Source organism: Protopterus annectens, chromosome 6.part1, assembly GCF_019279795.1.
Source record: "Protopterus annectens isolate FY-2018-M chromosome 6.part1, PAN1.0, whole genome shotgun sequence".
Taxonomy (NCBI): Eukaryota; Metazoa; Chordata; order Ceratodontiformes; family Protopteridae; genus Protopterus; species Protopterus annectens.
The window spans coordinates 455,762,061-455,787,339 of record NC_056738.1 but is presented as its reverse complement, the minus strand read 5'-3'; the positions used below and the strand labels follow the sequence as shown (position 1 = coordinate 455,787,339).

At 40.3% G+C, this 25,279-nt stretch overlaps 1 protein-coding gene across 1 annotated transcript in view; it reads right to left on the bottom strand.

Moving 5' to 3' along the window:
* The window catches only part of VPS8 (VPS8 subunit of CORVET complex), a 2,195,799-nt gene that overhangs the window by 1,003,179 nt on the left and 1,167,341 nt on the right, over nt 1-25,279 (bottom strand). Inside the window, exon 21 of the mRNA XM_044075401.1 lies at nt 22,096-22,215. Coding sequence (XP_043931336.1) covers nt 22,096-22,215 — 120 coding nt within the window. The remainder of the gene's footprint in view (nt 1-22,095; nt 22,216-25,279) is intronic.

The following is a 25,279-nucleotide window of genomic DNA, read 5'->3' as shown; positions in this document are numbered from 1 at the left end:
AGGAAGTCAGTCTGATGGTCCCCTGCCATAAACAAACTGCACAACAGAAGGAAGAAACTGTTGCAAAAGAGAGTAAAATCCCATGAGTTGAGGATATCCCTGTTCAGCCTCAGTAAGAAGCTGCAATCCATGATAAAATCCTCCAAAGCTAGTGACGAAAACAAAATCGCCACTGATTCTAAAGACAACCGCAAAGCATTCTATAGCTATGTCAAGAATCTCAATGGCAACACTCAGATCTGCTCTGATTTACAGCAGAATGGCACTAAATATACAGACCCAACTGATATTGCCAACATCCTGGCAGATAGGTTCAGTGCTAACTTTACCCCCCCACTCACCCCCTAAAGAGCCCATCTCTATATCGGAACAATGCAAAGTTCCTGTAATCACAGCTGCACAGGTAAAAACCACACTCTTCAAAGCCAAGAACACAGCATCCATGGGACAAGACAACATCCCAGGCTGCATTCTACATGAACTAAAGAATGAACTGGCACCCCACCTAAGTACCATGTTCAATCATAGCCTCACCTCAGGCTTTGTGCCTGCTGAATGGCGCACAGCGACGATTATCCCACTCAACAAGGGGGGAGCCACCATGGACCCTGGGAACTACCGCCCCATTAGCCTGATGAGCCTGGTCTGCAAGGCCATGGAATGTATCATTATGGAACTTAGAAACAAAGACATTGGCAATCTCCAAACTCTGGACCCCAACCAGTTCAGGTTTGTAAAAGGCAAATCATGTCTCCTAAACCTGATATACTTCTTTGAAGCAGTCACCAAAGCCGTAGACAAGGGTAAGGTGGTTCATACAGCCTATCTACACCTTGCCAAGGCTTTCAACACCATCCCCCACTCTGGAATTATAGATAAACACACTAAATTAGGTATAAATCCCTATATGTCATAAGATGGGTTGCCAACTGGCTCACTGACAGAACCCACACTGTAAAAGTAGCAGACTCCAAATCCAACTTCAGACAAGTGGAATACCACAGGGTTCAGTCCTGGGTTCTCTCCTGTTTGGTATCTACTTCTCTGAAGTACAGGCTAACACAGAAGGTCTTTGGCTAATGAAGTTCGCAGATGACTGCAAACTAGGAGTCATAATCGAAACTCCTAATGATGTGAACATCCTGCAAAAGGGCCTCACTGAGACAGATGCCTGGTGTCAAAGCCATGGCCTCAAGCTCAATGCCAAAAAGTGCATTGTCATCCCGTTTGGTAAAAACTCTGTACCCATGAACTACAACATAGGCGGTAGTATACTTAACACTGAAATTGTGATAAGAGACCTTGGGACACAGGTGGGCAGTAGTCTCTCCTTTGATAATCACATTGCCACAGTAGTCAGGAAATCCTTCTATGTGGCACACCTCATCACAAAAGGTTTCTCATCCAGCAAAAAAGAGGTCATTGTTCCTCTCTACTCATCGCTCATTAGACCCATTATAGAGTACAACGCCTCTTTTGGTATGTACTTCACAAGGCATCTACAACAACTGGAAAAGTCGCAGAAATACCTCACAAAGAGGATTACCGGCCTCAAACAGATGCCCTACGCAGACCGTTTAAAAAAACTCCAGCTTTACTCCGTCGCATATCGCCTACTCAGAGGTGATCTCTGCCTAACATACAAATCTATGACAAACCCAGAGCTGTTGGACATGCTCCACTTAAAGAAATCCCAATCCCTCCGAGCTACATGCTCTAGAGACCTAAAGCTTGTCACCACAATACACAGAACATGCCAGAGGGATAGATTCCTGTCCCAGAGACTTCCCATACTCTGGAATAAACTACCTATCTATATCAAACAAAGCTCCTCATTAGCACTCTTCAAGAAAAATCTTGATGATTGGATGGGAAATAGGAAATTCACCCCGAGGGTTCACCTCTGTGGCTCTGCTCGACAGTGGCACAAGAAAATAATTTTCCTGGGTGGCAAAAGCCAGGGTACCTTTTTGGCTGGGCTTGAATAGGCCCCAGGGAAGATAGCCTAGTACCTACCTATGTTGCAGAAGAGAGGAAAATCCCAGGATGCAAAAAACTCCCTTACCAGCCTTAGTAAGAAGCTAATATCCCTCATAATATCCTCCCAAGCTAGTTACAAAAATAAAATTGCCAAAAATTCCAAAGAGAACCATAAGGCATTTTATAGTTATGTCAAGAATCTAACTGGCAATGCTCAGATATGCTCTGAGCTACAACAGAATGGCATTAAATATACTGATCCCAAGGATATTGCCAATATCCTGTCAGATCGATTTAGTACAAACTTCACCCCCCTCTCACCCTTAAAGCACCCATCTCAATACCAAAATTTGTGAAATTCCGGTAATCACGGCCACACAGGTAGAAACTGCACTCTCCAAAGCTAAGAATACAGCATCCATGGGACCAGATGACATCCCGGGCTGTGTATTACATGAACTACAAAATGAACTGGCACCTCACCTAAGTGTCATGTTTAATCATAGCCTCACCTCAGGCTTCGTGCCCACTGAGTGATGCACAGCTACAATTATCCCACTCCACAAGGGGGGATCCACCTTGGGTCCTGGGAACTACCATCCCATCAGTCTGACGAGCCTGATCTGCAACGGCATGGAACGCATTATCATGGAACTTATAAACAAGGATATTGGCAACTTTCAAACACTGGACCCCACCCAGTTTGGGTTCATGAAGGGACGATCTTGTCTCCTGAACCTGACTGACTTCTTCGAATCAGTCTCCAGAGCTGTGGACGAGGGTAAGGCAAGTCCACACAGCCTATCTGGACCTCGCCAAGGCCTTCAACATCATCCCCCACTCTGGAATCATAGATAAACTTACTAAGCTGAGCATAAATCCCTATGTCACTCGATGGGCTGCCAACTGGCTTACTGACAGAACCCAGACTGTAAAAGTAGCAAACTCCAAATCCAGCTCTAGACAAGTGGAGTACCTTAGGGTTCAGTCCTGGGATCGCTCTTGTTTGGCATCTACTTCTTGGAAGTACAGGCCAACACTAAGGGACTCTGGCTAACAAAGTTCACAGATGACTGCAAACTGGGAGCCATTATTGAAACACCAAATGATGTGGATATTCTACAAAAGAGCCTTACAGAAGCAGATGATTGTTGCCAGAGCCATGGGCTCAAGCTTAATGCCAAGAAATGTACAGTTATCCCCTTTGGTAAAAAACATGTACCCATGAATTACCACATAGGTGGCAGTACACTAAACACTGAAAGTGTGATGAGAGACTTAGGGACACTGGTGGACAGTGATCTCAACTTTGATAACCACATCGCCACAACAGTCAGGAAATCCTTCTATGTGGCACACCTCATCACTAAGGGATATTCATCAAGAAAAAAGGAGGTCATTGTCCCACTGTACTCATCCCTCGTTAGACCCGTTATAGAGTACAATGCCCCGTTTGGTATGTACCTCACAAGACATCCGCAACAACTGGAAAGGCCACAATAATACCTCACTAAAAGAATCACAGGCCTAAAGTAGATGCCCTATACTGACCGTCTAAAAACATTCCAGCTCTACTCTGTGGCATATCGTCTATTCAGGGGCGATCTCTGCTTAACATACAAGGCCATGTCAAACCCTGAGCTGTTGGAAATGCTCCACTTAAAGAAATCCCAATCCCTCATAGCCATACGCTTCAGGGATCCAAACCTTGTTATCACAATGAACAAAACATACTGAGGGATAAATTCCTGACCCACAGACTCGCCATACTGTGGAATAGACTGCCCATACATGTCAAGCAGATCCTTGGCACTCTTCAAAATGAGCCTTGATGATTGGATGGGAGATAGGAAATTCACCCCGGGGATCATGTCAGTAGCCCTGCTAAACAGCGGTCCAGTGAAGTAAATATTGTGGGAAGAAATATCCAGGGAATTGTTATGGCTAGGCTTGTATAGGCCCCTAGGGCTGATAAGCTAGTACCAACCTATGAATATACATGTGAGACAGTATGTATATATGTTAGCAAAGGACACTGGAAGAGAAGAGGTTAAACAGCTAGCTTACTTCTTACTTTAAGAAAAAATATTATTAACTGGACCACCTGGTCCCAAACTACCACCAGAGTTTGCATCCTATCTTGGTGGATGGAAAAAAGACCACTGCCAAGAGAGAAACAGCGTCTAATATAACCAATGTGAAGCCTGCAGTGGCTAAAGAGGAACAGTACTTGCTTGGGCAGTCCACTCCAGTCAGTGCTTTAGGAAGGACCCCATTCTGAATGTCTTTCATCAGGGTCCACCTTGACTGGGAAGATGGAAAAGGAAGCAAGCAAGTATGTGTGTTGGAGGATATCCCTGCAGATGTCTTTATATGGAATTATTTTGATAATGCAGTACCTTGTGTGCATGCAGTGGAAAACAGTCAGGCTTGCAGACAGGCATGTGGGTCTGGTAGCCTGGGGGAGATACAGGCAGACCGCACCCATGAAGCCAGGACTAGAGATGTGGCTAATTCAGGGAGGGATCTATCCTGTAGCAGTGAGCCTGAAGATGAGCCACAGCTGCTGGTAGGTACTGATGTTCCCTTGGACAGGATGACTGCAAGGGCAGAGGTGAGTGGTAGTACCCAGGGTGACAGTGAAGCACCTCTGTCAGAAAATACCGGACGTCCTGTGGAAGGGGAGCTGGGAAAAGTCACAAACACAGAGTTGAGACATGCTCAGCTCTCAAACCCTACATTACAAGGCTTGAGGGAGGTAGCTAGGGAGGCACCTGATTTTCAAGGAAAATGGGAGTCTGTATATTGGAACAAAGGGTTACTGTATAGAGAATGGACCTCTGAGGGAGGACTAGAAGGTGAGGTAATACAGCAGTTTGGTGTTGCCCAGAACCTATCATCTGGCACTTTAGCCATAGTCCATGACTTTCCTTTTGCAGGTCATATGGACACAAAGCTTACCAAGAGACATATTAGGCAGAGCTGTTATTGGCCTGGGATTGCCAGGGATGTAAAAAGGTACTTCTTGACTTGTGAGCAGTGCCGAAAAGTAGGCAAGGCAGGAGACAAGGTCAAAGCTTCTCTGCTACCTCTGCCTGTGACTGAGGATCTGTTTTGGAGGGTAGATATGGATATTGTGGGGCCTCTGAGTACCCCAAGTTCCACAAGGGAGAAGTATTTCCTAGTGGTAGTAGATTATGCTACTAGATACCCCAAGGAGGTGGCTCTGTCATCCATCAAGCCAGTGAAGGTGGCAAATGCTTTGCAAGAGATTTTAAACAAGGCAGGTTTGCCAAAAGAAATAATGACTGGCAGAGGTACTAATTTCATGTCAGACCTGCTGGATTGTCTGTGAAAGAACTGTAGGGTGAAGCACCTAAAGACCACCCCCTACCACCCCCAGACTAATGGTCTTGTGGAGAGGTTAAACTCTATGCTAAAGACCATGGTTACAAGCATTTGCAGACCAGTTTAAGAGATACTGGGACAGATATTTGTTCCATCTATTGTTTGCATAAAGAGAGGTATCCCAGAAATCCAAATGTTTTTCACCCTTTGAGTTTCTGTATGGGCATAGGGTGTGGGGGCCCCTTAGACTTGATTCATGATGAGTGGGAGGGCTAAACCTCAGGACAAGGCTCAGGAAGCTCATAGGCCTGGCCCAGGAGAACCTGACAGGAGCCCAACAGCAGAAAAAGATCTGGTATGACATAAATGCTTGAGCCAGCATATGCTGTGGGGCAGCAGGTTATGGTTTTCATTCCTATCAGACACAAGCTGCACACAGCTTGGCAGGGACCCCTCAAAGTGGTAAGGAAGGTCAGGGATATTAACTACATGGCAGAACTGCTAGGCAAGAGGCAGGAGCACATACTGTACCATGTTAACATGATAAAACCTTACCATGTGAGGGAGGCCCTTGTGCTAACTATTTGCAGTAGGAGGCAGGAGGAGTCTGAGGGGGATCTATGGCTATATAGAGCAAGTCAGCAAAATGCCAAGTTATTAAGGTGGAGCTTAGGATTGCAGGCATATGACATAACAGTACAACACTGTAGTGGGGTCAACAATGCCAATGTAGATGGGCTCTCAAGACAGGAAATGGGGTAACATATTCCCAGATAGGATTATTTCCCTCAAGCAACTTTTCTCAAGGGTCACTTGAAAAACTAGCTTGAATCTTCGAAGGGTGGAGAGATGTGATGATATGGGCTAGTGCCAACATAACCAGCTGGAGTTCTGTAAAAAATGATATGTCCTTTGAATATGAAGAACAGTATGACATTTGAATATCAAACTAATTTGTACAGATGCTTATGTTACAAATGTATTAGAAGTGCATAGCATTTGAAAATCAAAATGTATTTGTAAAGTTGCTTGTGTTAAAAATAGATCAACAGTGGGTCCTGATAGACAGAGAAGGAATATACATGTAAGACTGTATGTATATATGTTAGCAAAGGACACTGGAAGAGGAAGGGTTAAACAGCTAGCTTACGTCTTACTTTAAGAAAAATATTGTTAATTGGACCACCTTGTTGGGCCATGGAAGTGCTTAACTGACAGCTCTGAATAGGACCAGAGATGGCATGTCTGGAAGAAGCCTTTGTTCATTAGCTCAGTAAAAAGAGAGGAAGCCCCAAGAACTGCCATAAACTTTAGTAAAATTTTGGGATATGCATCTTATCAAATCTATGATAACATCCAGTCTCAAGCTTCAAAGGGGAATAGTGAAAGAAAAGGACAGAATGGTGAGCAATGTATAAAAAATTCCTGACAAATGGCGAGCTTCATACATCATTGAGTCTTCTTACTAGGTGCTGCCAGAAACTGCCTCTCCCCAGTGAAAAGTGGTAAGAAGCACAGGCAAAAAGCAGGTACTCCTGAGTACTGAAAATCTTGAGTAACTGTTATTTATATGCTATAGAAAAACAATTAACCTATACTCAAGAGTTATTTTCTGTTTGGTGCTATACTAGACACTTGAAAAAAAGGGTTGTATGGGGCAAAATTTCCTTCACAAAACTCTGAAGGCATTTTGTAGGAGTAAGGAGCACTGCCTCTAAAAGTCACACCCTATTAATAATGAAAAGAGGGTTCACTACAGTCTATTACAGAAAATGAAAACTGTGTGGAAACCTAATGAAATTTGTTGCAAACTGTATGTAATGAAAAATGAGATGAAAGAGCCAAGACAAAAATGTGATAAAAATAATGCTGCTGTTAAGCTGTTCCAAAGATGTTTAACACATGGATTGGATGCTCTACATTAGCCATAGATGTGAGTGTGAGATATGGGAGAACACCCACGGCAAAGCTAAAACCACCCAGTGGTGTGAACCTTGGCACCAGATGATTGCTACAGTGTGAATATAACTAGAAGCAATCAAAGGTAATAAAAGCAACATGAATTATTTACTCAATGCAAAGAGGCAAGAAAAGGCATTACAAGGGCAGAAACCACATTATCAGGCAAGCGGAAAGCTCAAAAAGTTTGTTAACTAAAGAAAATGTTTAACAAAAAGTGCTTGATGAAACAAATGTGTTTAAAGATATAATGAGCATGTTAAGTAAAAAACAAGCATGTTAAAGTATAAAACAAGCATGTTAAAGTATAAAACAAGCATGTTAAAATATAAAACAAGCATGTTTAAGTCAGAAAGAGTGCATTTAAAGCATAACTGGGCATGTTTAGAGTAAAAGAAGCACAAAACGTATGTTGGGCATAAAAAAAAGAAAAGGGTTTAAACGAGCACAAAGAATAGTAATAAGAAAAGAAAAGGGGCACAGTAGATAAAAATAAAGCAAGTCGACTGCCATGTTGGGCAAAGTGCTGTGTTTGTGCATAACTACGACTTTGGTATTAAAAAAAGCAGTTAATGTCATTCGAAGTATCTCAGTGTGTGTAAAAGTGCTTACAGTGTGTGCTTATTACTGTGCATGTTCACTGTTTGTAAAGTGCAACAATCTTGAGTAATTCAAGTGAAGCACAGTTATTGGAAGAAAAGTTCTTGTGCTGTGTGCGACTGTTTACAAAATGCCGCCATTACAGAGTGCTTCTTGTACTGTAACGAGTTGCCTGGCAAAGTGCCGCCATTTTGGGAACATTTCAATGTATTGAATTTAGTTACTTACAAAGTGCTCATACGTCAAAAGACATTGAATTTGGGCAAACGAAAAATGCCTATTTGGATTGTGCAATTGCTTAACAAGTTTCTTGCATTAAAGAAAGGTGTTTCTTACAAAAGAGTACAAGAGTATTAGAGTGCTCGTGAATTGCTTAGTTGGATTGTAAAGTTCTTGAATGTTTCTTAAAGCAACGACTTTAATAAGTGATAATGCATGACTGTTACATGCCTGCCTTTATCGATAAATTTCTAAGCAATTACTTTTGCATTTTTGTTTGTACCTATTCCGAAAGCCAATGATTTTAGCATTTCTGCCTTTACTTATCAAACCTTTCATATAAGCATCGCAAAGTCCGAGAAAGTATTCCATTCAGCTCCATAAAGCAGTAAATAATTTAAAAAGCTATTTCTTAAAGCACAGTGAAGCATTAAGAAATTTAAAAAGGTATTTCGAAGAGTGCAATAAAGTGTCAAGAAGCCTGAGGGGTTTATTTCACAAAGTCCAGTTAATTGATCTTATTCGCACAATACCGATAAGCAGAAAGAAAGTGCAGATATAAAGCAGAGGAGAATTAGCCAAGTTGAGTGTTCACACCATTTACTTGTGTGTGTTTATGTATGTATTTGCAAGACCCTTCTCTGATGTGTGTTAATATGGCGGATGGATTTCGAAAACCACAACCACTTGTGTTTGACCAGAATATTGCAGAGAACTGGAGAATATGTGAACAGGAGTATGATATTTTTATACAAGCAGCTCATGCAGATAGAGATGCACACACAAGGGCATTTCTTTTGCTAATTCTAGCAGGATCTGAGGCAATAGAAAGAGAGAGATCATTTGTACATGCACCAGCAGTGTGTGAAGGTACAGATCACCATACTGTTGTACAAGCTGAATCAAAAGAAGACCCAGAGTGTTTGAAGTGCAAGTTCAAGAAATGTGCAACCCCCAGACAAGCATTATATTAAAGAGGTATTTGTTCTACACAAGAAATCAGAAGCCAGGGAAAACATTTGAAGCTTATATAAGTGACTTGAGGAACAAGGCCAAAACATGTCAGTTTGGTGACTTGAAAGATAAGTTGATAAAGGATAGACTTGTATGTGGTATTAACAGTACTGCCGTGAGGAAGATTTTGCTTCTTGACAGTCTGACATTAAGCAAAGCAATAGAGATTTGTCAGATCCATGAGGTGACAGAAAGGCACACAAACACATTTACAACTGACAAAAGCATGGTTTCAGTAAGTTCCAGAGCGACTGTAGACCGTATGCAACACGTGGCAAGCAGAAACAGGCCTAAACAAAGAGCAACCACAGGAATTCCAAAGAAGGTGCAGAGTTTTCCAGAAAGTTCTAAAAGTGCAAGCTCCACCACCATCTATATGCCATATAATCATGAGTCACCAAACCAAAGTCTAGCTTTATTATTAACTGTTAAAATTGTGGTGCAAACCATGAATCAGAGAGAGAAATGTTTAGCATATGGTCAGCAGTGGCATAAGTGTAAGAAATGGAATCACTTTCAAAAGTTTTGCAAATCAAGTAAGCCTCACACAGTTGTAAAGAAAGGTCATACAAGAAAACAAGTTGAGCAAGGAGAGCCAAAACAATCAGCTTTCTACGTAGCTGGTGTATCAGTACTGGGAGAAAGAGCTGACACATAACTTATTGAAAAGAGGTGAAGTGTTTTGCTCAGTTTGGATCAACGGGAAATCCACAGAACTCAATGTAGACACTGGATCAAAGTGCAATGTTATATCAGTAGATATATTTGCAAAAGTGAGAACCAACGAACAACTCAATGTAATCAGCAGTGTGAGACTTGCTGCATATAGAGGTGAAGAAATTCAAACCGAAGGTTCAGTAATACTTTCCTGTTATTTGGCTGAGAACTGTTGCAACTTATTATTCTATGCAGTCAGACGACCAGTGCAATCTTTATTATCTCTCAAAGACAGCTTAGGAATGAATCAGCTTTCTTTTGCTGAAGAAGTTCATCATGTGAGTGCAGTTCCAAACTCAAGTTTTGCAGATGCATTTTCTCAGAGTATGCTGTTTTCGATGACAGATTGGATAAGCTTCCAGTTGTATATTCTATGAAATTAGACCTAAAAGTCAAACCAGTGGTCAGACCAGCAAGAAGAGTTCCATAGCTATGCAAGACAAAGTCAAAGCTCAGTTGGATAAGATGGTGCAGCAAGGTGTGATTTGTCCAGTCACAGAACCAACTGATTGGGTCTCGTCCATGGCAGACGGTCACAAGAAAAGCTCAGATGAAATCAGAATATGCATTGACCCTAGAGATTTGAAAAAAGCAGTAAAGAGGCCATATCATCCAATGCACACAGTTGAAATAAGCAGCTCTAATACCAAATTACACTGTATTTTCTGTTTTGGATGCAAAGAGTTCATTTTGACAAGTGATGCTTGATCATAAATCCTCATTTCTAACTACTTTTAGTATTCAATTTGGCAGCTACAGATTTGTAAGGATGTCATTTGCAATAAATTCTACAAGGGAAGTTTTTCACCATGCAATGGAACAAATTTTTTCAGGTTATCCTTGTGTCATAATAAGTAGACAATCTACTAGTTGAGGCAATGGCAAAGCAGAACATAACAAAATCATCAAGAAACTTCTAGCTAGAGCACGTGAAGTAAATTTGAAGCTCAATCCTCTAAAGTGTAAACTCAGACTTCCAGAAGTAACCTATGTAGGACATTTGTTTACAAGCACAGGCTTAAAACCTGACCCGACCAAACAAACAGCTATTTTAAAGATGTCAGCATCAGATAATGTGCAGTGTTTACGTTTTCTGGGTATGGTCAACTATTTGGGCAAGTTTATACCGGTTTCAGTGAGTTGACAGTACCGTTGAGAAAGCTAACATGAAAAAAAGTTTTATGGCATGGTTACAACATCATCAGAAGGCATTTGATGACCTTAAGCAGAAAAATGCGACCTCCCCCCATGTTAAGGTACTATGATTCGGGTCTATATCAATTCTTCGAACGCTTAAAATTTTGAAAGTTACACGGTTGAGACCAAATGTTCAAAATTGCAAGTGTTCGAAGATTGACTTTCAACGGCACCGTATGGTGAAGATAGGGAGAATTTCCCTTTTCTGCACTGAAGTGCGGTCTTGGAGTTGGCATTATTAAGTAGGGGGGTATGGGGGGTGCAGGGGGACTTGCTCCCCTGCTCACACTGTTAAGGTGTGTTTTTTTTTTTTTATTTAATATTCAAACATCCAAATGTTGAACATTTGGTCTTGACCATGTAACGTTCGACATTTTGGATGTTCGAATATTTAACATAGACCCCTGTGATTTTAGGTTCATAGGTATTTACTAGGCTAACGACCATAAGGGCCTTTTTCGAACAGCCATGCATTCCAAATTTCTGATGAGTTCTGATACCCTTTATAAGTGCAAGCATGGACCTGGGAGATGAACCATTTACAGGTTACCTGTTTGCATCAAAGACACAGGTGCCAAACCAGGGATGAATTTCCGGTTTTCCATCCAATTGTCCAAGTAGCACTTGAATTGGATTAGGGAGGAACTCTGCTTCACATAGATGGGGAGCCTGTTCCATAGACCGAGTAAGTCTGTGGGAAACATACCCATCTCTCCAGCAAGTCCTATTTATATCACATGCAAGGTTTAAGTCTTTAGAACAGGTAATTCTAGTACAGTTTTTTTTGTGGATATGCATGAGGTCCATCAGAGTGGGGGTCTGACAATGCCCTGTATTCCAGGCATAGATTTTCCCTCAAAAGCCTGTAGACATACTACTTATGCCATACATCTTTTAGTGAGGAACCTCTGTGGACATTCCAGTTGTTGGATATGCCTGGTTAGGTACATATCTAAGGGGGCATTGTACTCAATGATAGGTCTGAAGAATGCCGAATACAGTGAAACAATGACTTCCTTGGACTTGGATGCCATACCTTTATTTATACGTTGTGCAACATAGAATGATTTCCTCACTACTGCAGACACGTGATGATCAAAGGCTAGATTACTATCTATGTGATGTGAATAAACCAGTTGTCCTATCTTGTGATGAAAAGAAGGTTCACTGCAGTCTATTACAGAAAATGAAAACTGTGTGCAAACCGAATGAAATTTGTTGCAAATGGTATGTGATGAAAAATGAGGTGAAAAAGAGGTAAGAAGCAAGCCAAAAATGTGATGAAAATAAAGCTGCTCTTGTTAAGCTGCTCCAAAGACATTTAATACATGGATTGGATGCTCTAAATAAGTCATAGATGTGAGTGTGAGGTATGGGAGAACACCCACGGCAAAGCTAACCACCTGGTGGTGTGAACCTTGGCACAAGATGATTGCTACGGTTGAAATGACATCCCAACCCCATGTGCAAGAATGGGAAAATGGGGTGTGGATGGATATGTTACTAAGTTGGTTATTATTTTAAGTTCTACCTACATGTAGCAATATAAAACTGCTTTAGGAACTTCCTATACATGTATCTGTTTGAATATATTCATTGTTGAAGTCCTGACTTTCCTGCTTGCAGGCAGGCCAACAATTTGACTCGACTTCCAGAATTCTCCTTTCTCCTGGACCACAGCTGACATTTTCTCTCATTGCAATGCAAAGATGTCAGTGATACAAGAGGTGTTTGACTGATGCCATCTTTAGACCATGTTAGAAGAGCCTGGCACCAAAGCACTAGGATACTAAATGTTAACAATCCCCTGTGCCTTGGGTACACATCATAAGTCCTCTTCTTACCACTCCAGGCAGCAAGTCTGATCTTTGCAGAAGACTTGCTTACAAAACTTATCAGGCCTACAAATGTCTAAGATGACAAAGGTAGGTGCATGTGTATGTGCGTGTGTGTGTGTGTGTGTGTGTGTGTGTGTGTGTGTGTGTCTACGCATATTTTTTTTTGGTGGGGGTTTAGATCCGAGTGTAGCGTTTGTGTGCTATGTCTTTAAGGGAGCACGTGAGGCAGTCCGTTCACGTATAAATTCCAGACACATGCAATCCATAGTGCCACTTTGAAGTAGTAGCCTGTGTATAAGCATGTAAGATCACAGCAGTAACTTTGTATATATGTTACTTAGTCATAGTCAGTAAGCTTTACAGTATTGTGCTTGTATAGAATAAAGCTGCTTAAACAGAACCCACAAAGACTTGTTTATTCGTGTACCAACATGAAAGTGACATAGTATCAGAACTGGGATGGAAAAGAACAAAACATTTGGAGCCATGAGATGTAAAGGTGACAGCGAAGGTACAACCAAGAAAAAACAGTGCAAACATAACCAGAAGCAATGAAAGGTAATGAAAAGCAACATGAATTATTTACTCGATGCAAAGAGGCAAGAAAAGGCATTACAAGGGCAGAAACCACATTATCAGGCAAGCGGAAAGCTCAAAAAGTTTGTTAACTAAAGAAAATGTTTAACATTAAAGTACTTGATGAAATGTGTTTAAAGATATAATGAGCATATTAAGTATAAAACAATCATGTTAAAGTATAAAACAAGCGTGTTAAAATATAAAACATGCATGTTTAAGTCAGAAAGAGTGTGTTTAAAGCATAACTGGGCATGTTTTGAGTAAAACAAGCACAAAGAAAAGTATGCTCGGCATAAAAAATAGAAAAGGGTTTAAACAAGCACAAAAAATAATAAGAAAAGAAAAGGGGCACAATAGATAAAAATAAAGCAAGGTGACTGCAAAGTGCTGTGTTTGTGCATAACTATGACTTTGTTTGGTATTAAAAAAGCAATTAACATCATTCAAAGTGTCTCAGTATGTGTAAAAGTGCTTACAGTGTGTTCTTATTACTGTGCATGTATTTCAAAGAGTTCACTGTTTGTAAAGTGCAAGTCTCTTGAGTAATTCAATTGAAGCACGGTTGTTGGAAGAAAAGTTCTTGTGCTGGGTTTGACTGTTCGCAAAATGCCACCATTACAGAGTGCTTCTTGTACTGTAAAGAGTTGCCTGGCAAAGTGCCACCATTTTGGGAACATTTCAGTGTATTGCATTTAATCATTTACAAAATGCTCATACCTCAAAAGACATTGAATTTGGGCAACCAAAATCTGATTATTTGCATTGTGCAATTGCTTAACAAGTTTCTTGTATTAAAGAAAGGTGTTTCGTACAAAAGAGTACAAGAGTATTACAGTGCTCGTGAATTGCTCAGTTGTACTCTAAAGTTCTCAAATGTTTCTTAACGCAACGACTTTAACAAGTGATAATGCATGACTGTTCCATGCCTGCCTTTATCGATAAATTTCTCAGCAATTACTTTTGCATTTATGTCTTTACCAATTCTGAAAGCCAATGATTTTAGCATTTCTGCCTTTACTTATCAAAAATATCATAAAAGCATTGCAAAGTTCGAGAAAGTATTCCATTAAGCTCCGTAAAGCAGCAAATAATTTAAAAAGCTATTTCGTAAAGCACAGTGAAGCATTAAGAAATTTAAAAAGGTATTTCAAAGAGTGCAATAAAGTGTCAAGAAGCCTGAGAGATTTATTTCACAAAGTCCAGTTAACTGAAAGCACTATGTTGTTATTTATTCACACAATACTGATAAGCACAAAGAAGGAAAGTACAGATACAAAGCCGAAGAGCATTAGCCAAGTTGAGTGTTCACGTCAATTTCTTATGCACATGTGTGTGTGTGTGTGTGTGTGTGTGTGTGTGTGTGTGTGTGTGTGTGTGTGTGTGTGTGTGTGTGTATTTATATGTATTTACAAGACCCTTTGCTGAAATGTGTTAGTATGGCGAATGGATTTTGAAAACCACAACCACTTGTGTTTGACCAGAATATTGCAGAGAACTGGAAAATATTTGAACAGGAGTACAATATTTTTATACAAGCAGCTCATGCAGATAGAGATGCACACACAAGGGCATTTCTTTTGCTAGTTCTAACAGGATCTGAGGCAATAGAAAGAGAGAGATCATTTGTACATGCACCAGCAATGTGTGAAGGTGCAGAACACCATACTATTGCACAAGATGAATCCAGAGAAGACCCAGAGTGTTTAAAGCATAAGTTCATAGAAATGTGCAACCCTCAGACAAGCATTATATTAAAGAGGCATTTATTCTACACAAGAAATCAGAAGCCAGGGGAAACATTTAAAGCTTATATAACTGACTTGAGGAACAAGGCCAAAATGTGTCAGTTTGGTGACTTGAAAGATAAGCTGATAAAGGATAGACTTGTCTGTTGTATTAATAGTGCTGCAGTAAGGGAAGATTTTGCTTCATGACAATGATCTGACATTCAGCAAAGCAATAGAAATTTGTTAGATCCATGAGGTGACAGAAAGGCACATAAACATACTGAAACCATGCTTTTGTCACTTGTAAGCAAGTTCCAGAGCAGCTGTAGACAGTATGCAACACGTGGCAAGCAAAAACAGGCCCAAGCAAAGAGCAACCACAGGAATGCCAAAGAAAGTGCAGAGTTTTCCAGAAAGTTCTAGGGGAAGTGTAAGCTCCATCGCCATCTCAGAGCCATATAAGCATGAGTCAGCAAAACCAAAGTCTATCTTTATTACTAACTGTCAAAATTGTGGTGCAAACCATGAGTCAGAGAGAGAAATGTTTAGCATATGGTCAGCAGTGCATTAAGTGTAAGAAATGGAATCACTTTCAAAAGTTTTGCAAATCAAGTAAGCATCACACACAGTTGCAAAGAAAGGTCATACAAGAAAACAAGTTTAGCAAGTAGAGCCAAAACAATCAGCTTTCTAAATAGTTGGTGTACCAGTACTGGGAGAAAGAGTCGATGCAGTAAACTTATTGACAAGGGGTGAAGTGTTTTGCGCAGTTCGGAACAATGAGAAATCCACAGAGCTCAAAGTAGACACTGGATCAAAGTGCAGTGTTATATCAGTAGATACATTTGCAAAAGTGAGAACCAACAGTGTGAGACTTGTTGCATATGGAGGTGGAGATTCAAACCGAAGGTTCAGTAATACTCTCCTATTTGGCTGAGAACTGTTACAACTTATTATTCTATATAGTCAGACGACCAGTGCAATCTTTACTATATCTCAAAGATAGGTTAGGAATGAATCAGCTTTCTTTTGCTAAAGAAGTTCATCATGTGAGTGCAGTTCAAGTTTTACAGAAGCATTTTCTCCGAGGATGCTGTTTTCGATGACAAACTGGGTAAGCTTCCAGTTGTGTATTAGACCTCTACGTCAAACCAGTGGTCAGACCAGCAAGAATAGTTTCTTATCTATGCAAGACAAAGTAAAAGCTCAGTTGGATAAGATGGTGCAGCAAGGTGTGATTTGTCCAGTCACAGAATCAATTGACTGGGTTTTGTCCATGGCAGCCGCTCACAAGAAAGGCTCAAATGAAATCAGAATATGCACTGAACTTAGAGATTTGAAAAAAGCATTAAAGAGGCCATATCATCCAATGCACACAGTTGAAGTCATAGCTCTAATACCAAATGCCACTGTATTTTCTATTTTGGATGCAAAGAGTTCATTCTGGCAAGTGATGCTTGATCATAAATCTTCATTTCTAACTACTTTTAGTACCCCATTTGGCAGCCACAGATTTGTAAGGATGCCATTTGCAATAAATTCTGCAAGGGAAGTTTTTCAGCATGTAGTGGAACAAATTATTTCAGGTTATCCTTGTGCCATAACAGTAGATGATCTACTAGTTGGAGGCAATGGCAAAGCAGAGCATGACAAAAACCTCAAGAAAGTTCTAACTAGAGCACAAAGTAAATTTGAAGCTCAATCCTCTAAAGTGTAAACTCAGACTTCCAGAAGAAACCTATGTAGGGCATTCATTTACAAGCACAGGCTTAAAACCTGAGCAAACAAACTGCTATTTTAGAGATGCCAACATCAGATAATGTGCAGCGTTTACATTTTCTGGGTATGGTGAATTATTTGGGCAAGTTTATACCAGATGTCATTGAGTTGTCACCACCGTTAAGAGAGCTAACATGAAAAAATGTTTTATGGTCATGGTTACAACATCATCAGAAGGCGTTTGATGACCTTAAGCAAAAAATTGTGACCTCCCCCCACCCCCACACGTTAAGGTACTATGATTCTAGGTTCATAGGTGTTTACAAGGCTAACGACCACAAGGGCCTTTTTAAGCCTAGCCATGCATCCCAAATCTCTGATGAGTTCTGATACCCTTGATAAGGGCCAGCATGGACCTGGGAGATGAACCATTTTCAGGTTACCTGTTTGCACCAGAGATATAAGTGCCAAACCAGGGACGAATTTCTTGTATCCCATCCAATTGTCCAAGTTACACTTGAATTGGATTAGGGAGAAACTCTGCTTCACATGGATGGGGAGCCTGTTCCATAGACTGGGTAGTCTGTGGGAAACATACCTATCTCTCCAGCAAGTCCTATTTATACCACAGGCAAGGTTTAAGTCTTCAGAATGGATAATTCTGGTACAGTTTGTTTTGTGGATACACAGGAGGTCCATCAGAGTAGGGTCTGACAATGCCCTGTATTTCAGGTATAGATCCCCTCAAAAGCCTGTAGGAGGCAGAATACAGGGATATGCCCTTGAGGCTGTCTGCATAGGACATATTACTTATGCCATGTATTCTTTTAGTGAGGAACCTCTGTGGACGTTCCAGTTGTTGGATATACCTGGTTAGGTATATACCCAAAGGGGGCATTGTACTCAATGATAGGTCTGATGAATGCTGAATACAGTGGAACAATGACTTCCTTGGACATGGATGCCATGCCTTTGTATATAAGTTGCGCAACATAGAATGATTTCCTCACCACTGTAGACACGGGATGATCAAAGGCTAGATTACTATCTATGTGATGTGAATAAACCAGTTGCCCTGTCCTGTAATGCTTTTAATTTTGGTCTTGGTGCAGTTATTCTACAAGAGAGCAGACCAGTAGTATATGCATCTAGGACACTTACTCAAAATGAAATGCGTTATGCTCAAATTGAGAAAGAGTTTGTTGCAATAGCTTTTGCATGTTCCAAGTTTCACGATTATATTTATGGTCGAGCTCTTCAAATTGAAATTGATCATCAGCCTCTAGTTACTATTCAAAAGAAACCTATGCATTCTGCTCCAGTGAGATTACAAAGAATGATGCTCAAATTGCAAAAGTACAATTTCAGAATGGTCTACACTAACGGTAAATTGCTTTGTCTGGTTGATACTTTATCCAGATCACCTAGAGGTACAACAGTTTTGCTTGATGCTGAAAATTTTGACTTATGTAATGTGAGTGCATAATTTTTTAACCACTAGACTTGACAAATTGAGAGATCACACTATGACTGATGAAATTTCATGAAAGCTCAATCACTACATCAATGCTGGATGGCAGTCAAAACAATCTAGTGCATCACTTGAGGTGCAATCATATTTCCCTACAGAGATGAATTGCTGATGGATGATGGTATTATTTTCAAAGGTCCTAAAATTGTTGTTCCTGCTTCATTACAGCATGAATATATTCAGATTTTGCATCGTGGCCACCCAGGTTTATTATCCACTAAGAGAAGGGCAACAGAACTAGCATTTTGGCCTTCATTATCAAAAGACACTGACAGTGTTCTTTCTTCTTGTTTGATATGTAATAATACTAGAGCACATTTGCATGAGTAACCACTTCAGCTGGATCAAATACCTGCACCGTTAGTTCTGTGAAGGAATGAAAGGCTAGCTACAGATCTCCACAGAGGAGTCTGTAAAGAGTAGAGAGAAAGGGCTGCTAGTCTCTCCTAATTACTAATATTTTTGAGGCCACAGATCTTTCTAGTTATGAATCTCTCAAGTTGTTAGATATGTTTAGATTAATACATGCCAAATGATCATTATATTCAATAATAGGTCTGATAAGATATGAGTAAAGGAGATTTAAGACTTCTTTGGATCTAGTGGAGATGCCTTTGGAAATAGATGGGCCAGATAAAAGGATTTCTGAACTACTGTGGAGACAGAATGGTTAAATAAGGAATTAACAACAAGAGTACCCAGATCCCTTAGCACAGTGTCTTAAAGGAGGGGTGCATCTCCATCCAGTAAAGGAAGTTGTTTTGTTTGCCACAATGAACTATGCTACATTTTTTTTTTACATTTAATTTGAGATAATTGTCCTTGCATTGATTGTTAACATGGATTAAGCTGTGTTGGAGTAAATGTGAGTCAGCTGAAGATCGAACAACACCCAGCTTATAGTCATATGTAAACTTCATTAACCACAGGCCAGAAATGCTAGCCTGAAGGTCTGAGAAATACTTGCCAAATAGGAGAGGGCCCAAAACAGAGCTGTGTGGTATGTTTTTCTTTCAGAAGTAGCACTTACTATCTTTAAATTACTAGTCTCCCACCAGGACAAAAGTGCTCTTCAGCAATTGAATTCTGCTTCCTGAGCACACTCAAGCAGCTCTGCAGTCTGCAGCGACCACCCCACCCCACACAGTCTAAGAAGGACTCAGTACTGCAAAACTAAACAAAGATATAGATTTTGAGCCTGAAGAGCAGGGTCAGTCCACTCAGGCATTCTACTTGTATGTGTTATGATAGTGAAGCTTTAACATTAGCAGTGTTACTTAGTAGTTCTCAGCTAATAAAACTGACTATTGTAGCCTTGTGTCCCCTCCCCAGCTAGTGTAGTAATCTTAACTGTCCAATAGACAGTATACACTTAATTCAGACCCTTCTTATCCTCTGTGATTAAATTAACCCTCAAGCAGCCCTCTAAGTGCTGTCTGCCTTAGTTTGTATCACTTGAGCCCCATCTGTTTATTTGCATCTCTATACATTCCCCTTCATTGCTAATGGATCTCCCTAATCTAATCACAAAATGTGCACAAAATGGCTACTAATAAGCAAGTTAATGTGAAGACACACTCCCAACCCTAATACACTTTGCTGTCTCTTCTCTCCTTCACTTTACAGGTAGAGTTTGAATTATTACTCACCCCCTCTGAGGCCAACACTGATAGATTTCCACTGCTTGCCTCTCTGGCTTGGCTGGTTTCTTTGCATTGCACCTTGTTTACAACCCTTGTGCTATCCCCCTCCCCCAATACTAAGTCTATATTAGATTCCTGCTGTGCATGGAGCAATCTTTAAATTACTAGTCTCCCACCAGGACACAAGTGCTCTTCAGCAACTGAATTCTGCTTGCTGGTAAGCCATTAGACTTCAGGAATTTCTTAAAGTGTTCAGATTTGTAAAGTAACATTTACTGTTTTTGCCGCCCATTACTTTTGTTCTGCTGGGCTCAGCACCGCTCCGTTCACCCTTGCTAATGCTTGGGCTCTCTCTGCTCCCCTGCCCCCAATTCCTTCCCACCTTTACTACCTCTAAATTTATAGTAATCCCAACCACACCCACAACTCAACCTCACATCAACTCCACCAATCACAGCTCCTCAAGTCAAATCACATTACACCACACCCACTTGCTCCACCACACAATACTCCCAACCACTCACATTCTATCTAGGCATTATTACATCACCCCACACTACTCACCTATCCACATATAGTACAACCCTGTAATTCCTATCCACACCTCCACCTAGAACAAACAAACTTTATAACAATGATTATCACACAACTAAGTCTGTTTTGTCTTCTCATAACTCTTTATAACTCCACAAGTTATCACTCTAGCAATATTCCTAAACTTAGTACCACAGCACTATATTATGCACTCTCATATACAGACATCGCACATTATAATATCTGCCCACAATTGTTCATGAACTACATAACTGACGAATTCAAAGCTAAACACATATACTCTCATTCCTTCTCCAAAAAAACACAATACTTTCTAAAACTCATCACCAAACTTAAACATCTATATCACCATTTCAACACCAGGCTCACCATAAGTGGGGACATCCATCCCAACCCAGGCCCAAATCCATCCTGTCCAAAACAAATTGCTCCAACCCAATTATCAGAACATAATACTCGCACTATCTTCATCCCTGGGCAAATCAACAAAAGAAGCAAAACCAACCATCTCTTAATGCTAAATATTAATATTAGAAGTATCAAAAATAAAATACCTGAACTCCAGTCCACAATAGCACACTACTCCCCAGACATAGTTGCTTTAACAGAAACCTGGCAAATAAAATCATAACTAACTCAGAAGTTCTCCCTACTGGCTACAATATCATTAGACAAGACAGACCACTTCATAAAGGGGGTGGAATTGCCTTACTGTACTAGTCCAACTTAACTTTACGTCAAACTCCTACCCCTCCCCCAGTAATTGGGACATACTTATCTCACAACTTCAACTTCACCCTAAAAAGATCATTACCATGATTGTGATCTATATTCCACCTGGTAATACACCTGCTAGCCTTGAAGACTTCTTATCCTGGCGTTCTTCCACATACTCAAAAGAAACCCTTATGTTGGGGGATTTCAAACTAGATTGGTTCACCTGTATATCAGAACCACCAAGTAATCTAACAAATCTCCATGGCTACCGGTAGCTATCGATTATGCTTACATAGGGAATAGGCAAAAGCCTTGGCCAGTTCCAGATATGCTGTATGCACTTAATTACCACTATCCATTGCTTCAGTTACTTTTTCAAAGAAGTTAACAAGGTTAAAGAGGCATAACCTTGCTTTGATGAAGCCAAATTAGTAAGGGTACAAGGCTGAGAGATTTCCAATGTCCAGATTAATGAAATTAGGGATAATGCACTCGATAGCTTTACATATGAGGCTAATGTACACATGATAGATGGTGTTTTTGGTAGTAAACAGAAAAGTCTAGGAATACAGACAACAGCATAGCTGGAGAGTGAAAAATTCAATGTCAGGTTTCAGGGTCCAAGTCAAGAAGATGGGTTTGAGAATCATCATCACTGCTTTACAAAGCTAGTAATACATAAATAAAAGTACTTGCATATGTTTGTGTACACATGCGTGCATGCACACACAAACACACACACATTTGCTTACCAGTGCTAGCACATTTAGAAACTCTCTGGTGTCAAAATGCAAAAGTGTCCGAATGTAAGGATAAACCTCCTCCTCAGAATCTGACTCCTGGGAATGTAGACAGATCAGAAAGTCATATACCTAGAAAAAGAAAGACAAAGAAAAGAGTGTTAAGACCTTTATATATACATAATTTTTCATAAGAATAACTGAATCATCTCTGAAATGCACACATATATAAAATGACTACTCTAACAGATCAAGAGCATTTCAGTCTGTAGCATGAGTGCAACATCAAACCACCATATAAGCATTATGACATGGGTTGTTCAAAAGTATCTCAAGCCCTGACAGAATGCAACTGTATCAAGTGAGAGACAAACCAAAAACCAGAGAGGGAGACAGGATGGCCTCTCTCCCAAGAAGAGCTTTTCTAAGGAAGCCCTGCAGAGTAAAAACAATGTTTAAGGAGGACAAACAGACAACCCTAAAAATAAAGCTTTAAAATTATGACAGGGGATCTGCTCCAGCCAGACAAAAGGACAGGTCCCTCCCCCTTCTTGTGGAAAAGAAAAGCTGCTGAAAATCTTGAGATAAGTTAAGAAATAAGCATAAAGGTTAGCTGCAATTGTACAGGCACATACAGCATACTGTATGTACGAATGTATACACATGTAGAAAACAACGTTAAATCTTCAAGGGTGTGCCAGTCAGCTGATGTTTAAACTCATGCAGAAACACCCCATCATCAGAGTAAGCTTATTAGATTCAAAATCATAGCAACTTCACTTGGGTGGCTAAGCTCTCTGTGTCTGCTACAGTGAATTTCAGCACTAGTCCACAGGAAGCAAACACTGATCTCCCTCAGTTCTTTTACACATACCATAGAAAGCCTGAATCGAAAGCAAGACAGCCCATTAAAACACCATAACCTTCTATGCTATCACAAGGGTAGTCGAAGAAGAATGTGGGCCTGCTGGTTGGAATATCCTTGAAAATATAACAGATATGTTTTTATAGATCAATTAATGTGGGAAGAATTAAGCTATTGATATGTCCCGTGATGAAGTTCATCTTCTTCACTAATCACAATCTGGAATTTTTACTGGAAGATCAGTCAAGTGTATTCATGCACACCATGATATCAAGCATCAACTACTTTACATGCACCTAGCTGCTGAGTCAGTTTGATTAACCCCCAACCACTGGCGAGCACACTTCCTGCAAATCAAAACATGAAAATGAAAACAGGTCTACACTGTTAACAAGTAAAATACACAAGCACAAGTTGTCCATTATATAAAATTCCAACTGTTGAGGCTAAATTAAGAAGTGTTCAACCACAAGGATTAATGGGGAAGGATATCAGTGGCTCAATAAGGTGGTCGCCTCAAAAATCATTTGATATGGTAAGGACATATCTGGTATATCTAATGCCATGAATCACCCATAATTGTCCTACAACCCAGCTGAACCTTAAGCAGTAAGCCAGCAGTGTGGAGAGATCTACAGAAACAGCCCATGAACCAATGTAATTCAGAAGTATGGCTACAGAAATATGAAGTACAAACTAAAGCAACACAACTCCTGATGTCACAGTTGAGGCAATTATGTTTGCTGAAGGAATGCAGTGAAGATCAAGTGCCCACAGCACAGATGTCTGCATTGGATGCTCCCACACCTACTTGAATTATATATTTTATGGCAGAAGGAAAATACATTTCTAGTCTACCTTTAATTGCTTTTAACATGCTACATCTCCTGTACTCCCAGCCTCCTCCTTTGCTACTTTCTCCATCTGCCTCATATTGTCTTGAATGACTCTCTAGATTCCCTAGCTACCACCCATCTTGATAGCCCATTCCATGGGCACACAACCCTCTTCTTGAAGTTACTTCAGGAGTACCTGGGAGTAGTCTGTCCCTTCAGTTTGATGCTGGTGATCCAACTCTTTCATCTTCCTTTTCTATTCAAGGTGACCCCTTTCACATTTCACACAATTATTTACACCCATACTACATCTTGCATCCATGTTGAGCTCTAGTGAGAGCCATTCTATCCATTCCATCACGCAAATCTTTTTGGTAGCTGTTCACTAGATTTATTCCTCTAGACTGGTATCCTCCTTGCATGGCTTCTATAACTGCAGAAAGTATTCAATATGTGTGAACATTTTATTTTGTGTGTGTGCTTTGCTTCTTTGCTGTGTTGTTTCAAAAATACCTCTCTCTGTCCCTCTCACATATAACTGAATTACTACAGTTGTTATATACAGTGCTAGTTACGCACATAGATTTTGTTATTTCCTCTTGGTATCTTTTTCTGGCCTTCTGTGGGAAGTCACGTAATGTCTGTTCTATTGTCCTTTTGTGATTTTTCCACATGTAATACTTGCAACAGAAGTATGAAAGGAAACATCTGTTCTGTTGCTACTGAAAAAACATCACGTATTGCAGAGTTTATAAAAAAGGATGTCTGCTCATCATATTTACAACACAATTTCAGCCTTATATTCATAATCTCTAACAATGTGGCCTGATAAAGACCCCACAGAACAGGATTATAGTCTCTTTGCTTCAAGAGTATATCTCCTTGAGGATTCACCTCAATAATCCAGTTACTACTCTCTCACCACAGTCTGATGATCTCTTTTTTTCTTCTCTGTTGCCTTCAAGTTCAAAGCCCCCCCCCCCCCCAACATTGATGCTTCAAACCAGGTTTGCTGTGGTCCAAGTGCAGTACTTTGCATATGACTGGAATGAAAGTTAAGAACCAACTTTTGTTCCCTTTTGTCAGCATTCCAAAGCTTTTCTTGCACAATTCTCCCATCTCCCATACACCCTTACTGCATCTACCTTTGTGGAATCAACTAAAAGATTTATCTTGCTTTCAATTCCCTCAGCTGTGTCTGAAACAAAATGATGAACAGTAATGGACTCAGAAAAATGACCCATGTAATACTCCACTAGTCACTTTTACTACCAATGGCACACACTCATTCTCACCTAACCCCCTCTGTTGTCCTACTCTTCACCTATGCAATAATCAGTTTCTCAGTAGTGATCTTACGCTCAAACTCCTCAACTGTTTCTAGCAGCCAACTATATACATGACAGAGTCAAATGCCTTGGAGAAATCCAAGAAGACCACATCTAATGGTACTCACCTGTCAAAATTTTCCTGCAACTCAGACAAAATGAATCAG